Raw genomic sequence first — 11,536 nt, forward strand, 5'->3', positions numbered from 1 at the left:
TTGACAAAATCACCTCAAGTCTCCTAAAAAATTCATCACTTAGGGTAAGATCATGTTTTTACACACTCCAACACAGTTCTAAAACTTATTTTTTTACAAATATTTAATTTACCTGTTGTTGTTTTTTCAAGTATAATCATGAAATACATACTACATAGATATTCTTGTAGCTGAACTTGTGCTGAAGTCAAAAAAGTCACGTGACTCTGAAGATACTGCTTAGATTTGCTCACATTTTACAACAACACCAGAGCATGTAATACATAGTTAATGTACAGTGAACAAAAATGTAAAAGCAACACTTTTTCCTCCCTCTTTTTTCAAAATTCCTTCAATAGATTTTTTTCTCATATTTTGGTTGCAAATTTTTGATATCTATGTTGGTGAGCACTTCTCAGCATCATTACTACACAGGTGTGTCTTGGGATAGTCACAGTAACAGTTCACTCTATAATGTGCAGTTTTATCACATAACAAAATGCCACAGTAACCCAAGTTCTGAAGGAGTGCGCCATTGCAGGAATGTCCACCAGAGCTGATGCTCTTGAACTGAATGCTCATGAGCTGTCTCCAATATCGTTTCTGTGAATTTGGCAGTACACCCAGCTGCACTCACAACCACAGACCATGTGTAACCACACCAGCTAAGGGCCTCCATATCCGGCTGTTTCACCTGCAATCGCATTGCATGAAGCAAAATGGTGTCACACCAGATACTGATTCTTTGGGGTATCTGTGACCAGAAAATGCATTTCTGTGGCACTACTCATGAAATCCTGATACATGTCTTCTTTTAAGATCAAACTGCACATTTTAGAGTGTCCTTTCATTACGACCAGCCCAAAGCACACCTGTGTCGTAATCTATTTAAAAACTGTTGGAAATTCGATGACCCACCTGCAGGTCCTCCTTAGATGATTTTCAATGATTATGATATGTAAAACAACTACTGTAGTAGTGGTAGTTGTTTAGTCATATGACCTATTGTTCAGCCACACACTCCTTGTAGTTCCATTTATATTGACCACTTGGAGTTACAACCACCACAGCAGGTTCAATAAACACTTCTGTCAGAGAAAAAACAAACAAACAAACAAATAAACAGTCTTAACTCACATAAAAAGCCTTATCAGAACCCATAGATCAGATTTTCCAGACTGAACCACAGCTTCCACAGCGTTCACCTCATCTCATGCACTCTCTGAGGTCCACATGATCTAAATCCAGTGAAATATTTGTCCAAACCCATTATTACATCCATAGATATCCACAAACTGCCATTACATTGTTTCATATATAGTGCTCCAGGAATAACAAAATTAGGGATAAGGGATAAGACAATTGTTATGAATCATAAAGACGGGGGGGTTTTATGGTCGTATTTTATACTGTAGAGCCAACTGTGAAATTCCTATAAGTTTGTGTAAACCACAGACCTAATTTCAGGCATATAACCAAAAACCCATTCAAAAAAATCCACTGACATTGAGATGAGGGAACGTTGGGTGGTTAAACACTAAGCCGTTTCAGGGTTTTAGGACACATTCCTGGCACACTCTTTTTCTATACATGTTGGTAATTTCTTTCATTCCACCTACTAAGAAACCAGACTGCAGGTGACCATGGTGGAGGTAAACCCCTGGCCTTTTTACTGACACTTCATTTGAACCAATACTGACCAATTTCTCATCAATGTAGGTTTTCCAGAAGTGTTTTTACACACAATAAGTGTTTTATACACAATAAGCTCCTAAAGAGACATTTCTGTCTTTGCTGATTAGTGTTTCACTCATATTCACACATTCAGTACATTATCCTCTTTTATTGGAAAAACACCTGGACAAAGCCTTAATAAAACATATTCAGAGGATCAAAAAACTTATTTCAGTGTGTTGAAACTTATGTAAGCCAATGACAGAGGCACTTGCTGTGATTCTGACTAATAGGGAAAGAATTCAGAGTGCTGCCTTTCCAATGAGACCATGCATGTACAGGTACTAAAAATGGAACAAGCACAGCTTTCGATTTACCTTGGGTCTGCCTTGTGTAGGTGAATTTCGGTGACTTTTACAAGAGTTAAAGGGGTTTTCACCCTCTGGGCATTATGATAAACATGCCGTGTATTTAGATTATTATCTTTAGACGTTTTTAGCATACAAGCATGACAAAAATATTGACAGAAACCTCATCATTTACATGTTCTTATGTTTATGAGATGGTTTGAAAATAACGTGATTTAGACAAAACATAAAACGTTTAATATTACTCAGACACACAATACATGGAGCCCTGAGTATCCACCCCCCACCATTCACATGGTAATGAGCAGACGATGGCTCTCACTCTCTCGGTGTCGATTGGTTTCCCTGTCGGGGTAGTGCGGTGAGAACGCCCACAGCGTAGGCCTACATGATCAGATGGGCTGCAGGTTGCAAGATAACTCAGGGAAGCCGGTGAAGCGGTGTGCAGGGACACCGGCGACAATTTGGCCAGCTCATCAGATGCGGAGGGCTGTGATACTGTTGGTCAGCGCAAGGACACGGCATTGTGAAGATTCCGAGGATAAGCGGTCTCGTTTTGAACTACGGTCCAGCTGGAGCTCAACTTCAGTAAGTGTAAATATTTCTTGTGATCACATGGGTAGTGCACGTGCTGTGGGGTGCAGATTCTCCGCCTGTTTCTTGAGGAAATGACACCAGGAACAGTCACGAGGTTGAGTAGCAGGGGCGACCAGTGTTACAAGAGTAGCGTGGCTCTCAAGAGGCAGGGCAGTGTGTGCGCGTGGAGTGAATGGAGGAGTGAGAGAGCGAGCGGGTGATTCGGATGACTGTGTAAGCAGCAGAGCTGAGTGCGGGAAAACGTGGGTACACAGTTCGCAATAAAGAGGTCAGGTTAGCAGTAAATGTGAAATGTAAGTCACAGTATTATGTGTGTTGCTTTCCAGCTGCTGGCAAAAGCGAGTGGGGGGTTAACACCGAGGTTACTTCTGCCCAGGGGGTAAACAAATCTCCCCTGTGCTTTATGACCACGGTCGGAGAGCGGAAGCAGGAACGGTTAACACCGGGAAAACTAGAAACACGTTTTGTTTGGGCGTCGTGTGTGTTTGTGGTATTCACCGCCAGGACATTGTGTCAGAATACAAACCAACCAACAATAGCTTTGCGGCGGTGTCTCTGTTTCACTCTCCAGTTTCACCTCCAAAACAGTAGTTAGTGGTGGGGTTTCTGTTGTTGATTCAAAGCACACATTAAACACTGCTTAACACAGGGTTGCCAACAGCAACAACAACAAAAAAAAAACTTAGAGTGAGATTCAGCGGGGCAGACCATAATTTCGTTAAGCCGACACATAAGATTTTTGTTTTGTCAATTGATTTGGACGATGCGATCCTGATTCCCCGCATCCTAATGGATTTTTGGGGCGCCTGCTGGAGATGGATAGGGCCTAATACCTTACAGAAGGTATGTTTTCATCCAATAGTGATTCGAATCATTGGGAAATGCGCATTAAAAGAAATACGAATCCTGTGTGTTTCCATTAAATGTACGGACTTTGGTGAAAACTACGAACTCGCGCGAGTTTTCCGCAGAACCGCAAACAAAACAAGGCTGCGGTCGGAAAGTCTTTTTTGCTTAGGAAGGTTCCTAGCTGAGTGAAATGACCAAGGCTTTTCAAGAGAAGGCTGAGATACGGGGTCAAACATGGGGGGATTGCACATGCGCAGTGTAACTTGAGCTGCGATGCTGGAGGGTGACAGCAGGGGCGCTGGATAAAAAAGCGCAGGATCCGCTCAGGCGATCAAGGAGTGCGCTTGGTGCGGTTGAATAGCCTTGATTCAAGAGAAGGCTGAGACCAGAGATATTTGATGAAGCGAGATACCCCACCTTAGGCTTATCCAATGTTAAGAAAACGGTTACTCTTCCCGTCTCCTAAGTGGGCGTGGTTAGCTCTCCCTCCAATCAGAGCCTGTTCTCCCTCATGGGGTTGAGGGAGAACAGGCCGTGTTGTCCACGTTTATATATCCTGCATGAAACAACACGATGAGAACATACGCCCCATATGTTCTCATCGTGTGCATTTTGTAGTCCATCTTCAGAACATTGTAGTTTCACCACAGCAGACCCACATCAATAACATCCGCCGTCGCATGATGACATAGCCCAGCGTAAGTGCGGTCGGATTTTCTCACCTCCGCGGTTCTCTTTTCCTAAGTCCTTATGAATTCTCCTACTCATCTTTCCTTGGCCTCGTGACATTTCCCACCAAGGTCAAGGAATAGTGATTAGGAACAGACGATAGGAGAGACTTTCCGACCGCATCCCAAGTCTCGCATTCTTCTTCTACGTTTTGTGGCGGTTGGCAACCAGCTTGTAAATGCATTACCGCCTTCCCGACCCGGAGTGTGGATATCACCATGGAGAGAGGTGCGCTACGTCAGGCTGATGGAAACATGGCTAATGTTTCCATCAGCCTGTTTAGATGCGCATCTAACACCAAAATTTGAATTAAAATCCCCTGATTCGCAAAACTAAAATACGATATGTAAATATAATATCAAATGGAGAAAGGAGGAATGTCCGATTACATTGTAAATTTTATTCACTTTTAACATAAATATGTTCATAACCAATTGATTTATTTTAAGTTTGTACTTGTTATAACTTCACGATAATTTAAATATTCTAATTGGATGCCTTTATCACCAAAACATGGGGTTTGGCACCAAAATTGCTTGTCTCTGATAAATAGTAAGGAGCAATGGTCATTTCTAGTGGTCAGACTTTAGTAGACTTTTAGTATGTTATTAAGTACACCCAATACTACAATAAACCACTGAAAAACCCTTTGTTAGAATTTTTTAAAGTCAAGCCATGATTGCAGCTGACTAGCAATGTGACCAGTGAATTTAAAAACCAAGGGTCAACATTGGGGTAGCCTTTCCCAAGTGGAAAGAGCTGCTGAAGGAGAATCCGCTATCCGTTTGAATGCAATATATGATTTCACCGTTAGATGGAAGAAATTCCTACACACTGTGGCTTTAAGAAATTCAGGCAAAGATTCAAAAACAAAAAAAATGTCAGCATTTGGAAGCTTATATAACCAATGACAGTGATTCTGACTGACGGAATAAACTTCAGAGTGCTGCCTTTCAAATGAGATCATGCATGTACATGTACTAAAGATGGAACAAGAACAGCAGACACACACACACAGTTCAGATCTACTTGGACGACACAAGATGATCAGAGAGGTGTAGAAATGCTGTAGAAACATTTCAGTTCTCACAACTGCTGTTTGACTATGCTGCTGCAACATCTTAGTGTTTTTGCATTTGCATTGCATTAATCTCTTTCTTTTTTGCCCTCATTCAGACATGATGGACGAAGACAAGGCCATGATAGAGCTGCAAATCAAAGAGGAGCTGCAAGTCACAGATGAGCTGCAAGTTAAAGAGGAGCTGCAAGTCACAGATGAGCTGCAAGTTAAAGAGGAGCTGCAAGTCACAGATGATCTGCAAGTTAAAGAAGAGCTGCAAGTCACAGATGATCTGCAAGTTAAAGAGGAGCTGCAAGTCACAGATGATCTGCAAGTTAAAGAAGAGCTGCAAGTCACTGATGATCTGCAAGTCAAAGAGGAGCTGCAAGTCACAGATGAGCTGCAAGTCACAGATGAGCTGCAAGTCAAAGAGGAGCTGCAAGTCACAGATGAGCTGCAAGTCAAAGAGGAGCTGCAAGTCACAGATGAGCTGCACATCAAAGAGGAAGAAGAGGAGTGGACAGTGACCCAGAGATCCTACAGCCCCCCGCGCCAGTTATGGTCATCAAAACCCTTTGGCCTCACCTCCAGAAAACAGGAAATAACAGAGGAAATGGTATTTTATTTATCTTTTATCATCAATAAATTCAGCGATCATGTCATCTATCTCATTCATATTGTAGAGTTGCATGCAAAAGCTTGGGCACTCTTGGTCAAAATGTTGTTGTGAATGGTTAGGCAAGTAAAGGATGACCTGATTTCCAATAGGCAGAAAGTTAATGATGACACATTTCTTCAATATTTCAAGTAAGTTTACAGTTTTAAAATAATTAAATAACAAAAAAGAAAAAGGGGTTGAAGCAAAAGTTTGGGCACCATGCAAGTATCACAGCCTTTAAATGCCCTTTGTATCCAGCTAAGAGTCTTTTGTTTCTTGTTTGGTGGATTTTTCACCCATTCCTCCTGCAAAAGGCTTCTATCTCTGTGAGATTCTTGGGTCGTCTTGCATGCACTGCACTTTTGAGGTATATCCACAGATTTTAATGATGTTTAGGTCAGGGGACTGTGAGGGCCATGGCAAAACCTTCAGCTTGTGCCTCTTGAGGTAGTCCATTGTGGATTTCGAGGTGTGTTTAGGATCATTGTCCTGTTTTAGAGGCCATCCGCTCTTCATCTTCAGCCTTTTTACAGATGCTGTGATGTTTGCTTCCAGAATTTGCTGGAATTTAATTGAATCCATTCTTCCCTCTACCTGTGAGATGTTCCCTGTGCCACTGGCTGCAACACAAGCCCAAAGCATGATCGATCAACCCCCGTGTTTTACAGATGGACAGGTGTTCTTTCTGTGAAATTTTGCACCCTTTTTTCTCCAAACTTAATTTTGCTCATTGCATCCAAAAAGTTATATTTTAACTTAATCGGTCCACAGGACTTGTTTCTTATTTAGATGTTCCTTTGCAAACTTCTCATGCTGAATTTGTGGTGAGGACACAGGAAAGGTATTCTTCTGATGACTCTTCATGAAGGTCATATTTGTGCAGGTGTCACTGCACAGTAGAACAGTGCACCCCTACTCCAGAGTCTGATAAGTCTTCCTGCAGGTCTTTTGCAAGCAAATGGGGTTCTGATCTGCCTTTCTAACAATCCTACAAGCAGCTCTCTGAAAGTTTTCCTGGTCTTCCAGACCTCAGCTTGACCTCCACAGTTCCTGTTAATGGCCATTTTTTAGTTACATGATGAACACATTTTACCACCTTCTTGTAATCTTCTCCTGCTTTGTGGGCATCAGTTATTTTAGTTCTCAGAGTACTAGGCAGCTGTTTAGAGGAGCCCATGGCTGCTGATTGTTGGGACAAGATTTCAGGAGTCAGAGTATTTATAAAGCTTTGAAATTTGCATCACCTGGCCTTTCCTAATGATGATTGTGAACAAGCCATAGCCCTAACAAGCTAATTAAGGTCCGAGACCCTAAGTTGTCTGAGAGCGCAAATATCTTGGGGTGCTCAGACTTTTGCATGGTGCTCCTTTCTTTTTTTCTAACCAAAATTAATACGGTAATATTGCTGAAAGTGTTGAAAAAGCATGTTTCATCTTTAACCTCTTGCCTCTGGAGAGCAGTTCATCTTACACTCATTTAACTATTTATAGTAAGGACATTTTGACCAGGGATGCCCAAACTTTTGCATGCTGCCACTGTGTATACAGTACAACCCTGATAATAGGGCTGGGTGGTATGACAAAATTTTCACATCACGTTTTTTAAAAAAATCCACGGTATTTCCCAGTATTTTGCACGGGTTCGGCCCACTTGACATGCTGCTGTGTTGTGCTATGGCCTATTCAAGTGCTGGAATTTGTTATTTACGTGACAATGCCTGAACGCAACACAGGCTCCGCTCCATTAGTGCCATGCTCAGTTATAATTGTCTCGGGCTCGGGACGGGTTGGCTTCGGTCAGGAAAATGCAGCCCGAGCCGTGCGTGCGTGCGTGCGTGCGTGCGTGCGTGCGTGCGTGTGTCCCTACTCTGAAGTGAATGTGTTAATTGCTTAAATAACTGTGCACCTGTTCACATTGAGACTTCATGGTAGTATGTGAGACATCAGGCTCTGAGAGAGCTACATAAAACTGAAGTCATATCTAATTAAAGCCCTGCTACACAGTACTGCCATCAACTGTGTGTGTGTAGTTGCATATAGGGGAAACACTGCTCTTTTTGGTATGAGTTCTTCTGGGTCATTGTGTACAGTTGCCTCACTTTCAGGACTCTCTCCGGCAGCCATTCTAGTCTCTAAACTTTTCTCTATGCTCTGACTCTCGCCGGCTCTAGCACGCCTGTGGTGTACAGTGGTGAAATGGGTCCCTGCTGAAGCACTTTCGCGCCGCGTGCCTTCCGGATGTTGTTTGGGCTATTTACCGGTATTGCAGGAGGCTACATGAATTCATATCAAAACAAAATTAAATACCAGTTTTCGGTACGAACCGATATACCACCCAGAAAAACAAAAAAATGGGTGGGAAAATTAAAAAAAAAAAGATTTGCATATCCTTTCACCTACATTCAGTTGAATACAATACAAAACAAGACAAGATACTTCATGTTAAAACTGATAAACATCATTGTTTTTTGTTTATGTACACTCACTCTGAATTTGATGCATGCAACACATTCTAAAAAAATATAGGACAGGGGCAATAAATGACTGGGAAAGCTGTGGAATGCTCAAAAAAAACATGTTTGGAACAATTCACAAGTAAACAGGGTAACAGATGATAGGATAGGGCTGAAATGATTCCCTGAGTAACTCGAATATTTGGCTTACTAAAAAGCCTCGAGGCAAAATATTTGCCTGGAGGCAAATATATCACAGATATTGCTATGCAGACCAATTAAAGGGTGTTTCTGCATCAATTTGTCTGACTGTGGGTGTGTAAACAAAGCTTGTGCATGCACGTCCAGCGCCACAATGAAAGAGATACAAGTGCACTTGAGGCTTTAGAACTCCATAAGCTCCATAAGTTTAACATCCTGGAGTAAAAGGGACCTACAAATAACTTAATCAAGCAGCCAGCAGGTCATTGAGCTGACCTAAAGTGGTCCTGAGTGGAGTCTTTGTAACCACAGCAACGATGATGCTGAATGACAGACATGCCATTATTTGACATTCTCCTCCACAAATTCTGATTCAATATTTCTCTGCTATGTCTCGTGAAACTCTTTTGGTTTAATCGTTCATTCCCAGCATGTCAAGAACATAGCTGGGAATGAACTCCTTGAAGAATTTATTTGAACTTCAAATAAATTCTTCAAGGAGCAGCTTCTGGTGTGCGGACTCTATCTTTTATGTCATTCTCACTTTTTGGTCCAGCACCCAGCATTAAGTCTTTTGGAATGTGCATGCTATCTTTACCCATTTATGGAAGAACCTAGTTTAGGCATTGTGTGCACAGGAATATGCGACAAACTGCTTCCCTTATTGAACTGGTATGGGACAGTACAATTTTTTTTTTTTTCAATATGGAACAATCCTGTATTATATGGGACAGGTGGCAATTCTATCATCTACATGCCTCAGTGTGGTGCTAGCATCAATCACATTACCTATCCTCAGTTTTACTAGCCTTAGTTTTAGCCAGACCTCAGCAGAAAAGGAGTCTGGTGCACTTTTATGGGCACTACTGTGCTACTCGGTCAATTAATCGACTTCACTACTAAAAAGCTATTTGACTCAGAAACTAGTGACGTTACCACCATGCTACTGAGAATGCTGTTAAATTTGTAAAATTGCTACTTGTAGTGACGCTACTGCCCAACACTGGTTATGCTTTACAGCATGAGAAATAGTGGTGTAGCTAGAGTGTGTGTGTGGAACCAGTCATTTGCCTGAATCTCATGCTGATTGCGGCATAGTAAAATGCTCTGACTTTCAAAAAAGGTTGTTGCTGATTTCTCTCATTTCAGAGACTTTTCTTATTTTCTCTTTCATATATTACTATAGGCTCTGTGCACAAACTCATGACGTACTCGTATTTGTGCCAGTGAGCGGCAAAGGAGTTTCCGGTTAACTTCGAGCTTCACCGCGTCACCATGAATTTCACAAGATGTCTTCAAAATCTTCCAAAAAATATTACTAAATTATGTGCATCGTATGGTGGATGCCAACTCCCCTGCTCCCAAGAGCAAGCGGGAAAAGGGTTTTCGTCTGTATATATCCAGTTACTTGCACCAGTATGAGGGTAAGTAGATTATATGGTGACGTTAGCCGACCAGCTAACGTTAGCAACGTGCTAATTTTTTAGCTTTGCGTTTATTTCGTATTTTCTTAATTGTTAGTTATTGTGCTAACTGTATTAACTTTCTGTCCCTCTCAGTGTCAGACAAAGATCAGGGCACAGGTGAAGTTGTTCTCTGGGCATTATAGATCCATGAAGAAAGCTGAGAAGCCTCACAGTTTGAGTGTATGGTGATTGGTGAAGCTTGGATCGATAAGACAGAACAGTTATACGCCCCTGCTTCAATAACCCAGTGTTCCCAATGTTCCTGGGGACTTAGCTAAGGTCATACATGTTTAATGCAATGTTAACTCTTAAATCTGCACATAATGAAGAGTGGTTAAAATAACAGGTAGGTTCCCCTTGCTGGTACCCACTGGGTTACTGCATGCATTTTTTTTCATGTTATGATGTTGTTACTGGTACTTTATTATAACCCAGTTCCTGATGTTCCTGGGGACTTAGCTAAAGTCATTCATGTTTGATGTAAATGAATGAGGTGCAAGCTGGTGTTGTAGGTATTAGGCTATCATAAATCAAATGAAATTGATTAGGGATATTGATCTAATGCAGTTCAAATGTTATACAAAATACTCTACCATACATGCTCAGTGGCTATTAGACATAAAGAAATATTTAAAAACCCAGATTGCGTCCTAAAAGAATGACTAAACAATGAAACAAACCAAGATTAATAAGTATTAACTATGACATTTTACTTTTGCAGGTGGTACTGAAAGATTCCAGTCCCATGGAGCTGATTCATCACAGCGGCACATGTGTGGCTGGAGCACCTTTATGTAACCACTGTATGCTAAGCTGTACCGAGGGAGAACAACAATGGCACAAGCACAGAACTTTGGTAAGTCAAGAAACAAGGCATATTTACCTGTTGCCTGTCATTATACACGGGTTGGGGATATTTTCTAAACTATATCCTGCCTAACTTGATAGGGTTTAAGGCCAGGCCCTGTGCACAGGATGGCTGTGCTGTCTGCTAAACCAAAGTGTGGAGCAACAACAGAGGGTGTAAGGTAAAAGCTGAATATTGTAGATTTATTACAATATTCTACATGATTGTTTGAATGAAGTGGTCGCAGGTTCAATTCCGGCTTGCAACCCTTTGCTGCATGTCATCCCCCCACTCTCTCTCTCCACATTTCACACTGTCCTGTCAATTAAAGGCAAAAAGCCCAAAAAATAATCTTTAAAAAAAGAAAATATGTGTATGAAACTTATGTATGTTTTATGCTTCACACAGGAGCATACTCTACAAAGGCCTCAGTGGGGATTTACCTGATCGCTCCGTCCTTCAGGTGAGTATCAGAATCAGAATCAGAAATACTTTATTGATCCTCGAGGGGAAATTATTTATGTTACAGGTGCTCCTTGCAAGAGAGGAAAGATAACGTGAAAATATAAGAAATTTAAACAGTAGTATTAACAAATATATAGTTAAATAAACAGGAATTATTAACAAACATAAACGTAAATAAATATATATATATA

General features: G+C 41.3%; 1 protein-coding gene across 6 annotated transcripts in view; it reads left to right on the plus strand.

Annotated features, from left to right (window-relative positions):
• Window positions 1-2,386: 2,386 nt before the first annotated feature.
• LOC126407393 (uncharacterized) overlaps window positions 2,387-11,536 on the plus strand; it is an 18,263-nt gene continuing 9,113 nt past the window's right edge. For 2 of the 6 annotated variants that reach the window (XM_050072249.1, XM_050072245.1), the window contains exons 1-5: window positions 2,387-2,609; window positions 5,373-5,872; window positions 10,755-10,889; window positions 10,982-11,061; window positions 11,289-11,343. In XM_050072249.1, coding sequence (XP_049928206.1) covers window positions 5,375-5,872; window positions 10,755-10,889; window positions 10,982-11,061; window positions 11,289-11,343 — 768 coding nt within the window. In that variant the 5' untranslated portion in view covers window positions 2,387-2,609; window positions 5,373-5,374. Of the gene's footprint in view, window positions 2,610-2,759; window positions 2,912-5,372; window positions 5,873-10,754; window positions 10,890-10,981; window positions 11,062-11,288; window positions 11,344-11,536 lie in introns of those variants that run through there. The other 4 variants (XM_050072247.1, XM_050072248.1, XM_050072246.1 and 1 more) reach the window with 4 other exon arrangements.

The sequence above is a fragment of the Epinephelus moara genome, chromosome 20 (genome assembly GCF_006386435.1).
Source record: "Epinephelus moara isolate mb chromosome 20, YSFRI_EMoa_1.0, whole genome shotgun sequence".
Taxonomy (NCBI): Eukaryota; Metazoa; Chordata; class Actinopteri; order Perciformes; family Serranidae; genus Epinephelus; species Epinephelus moara.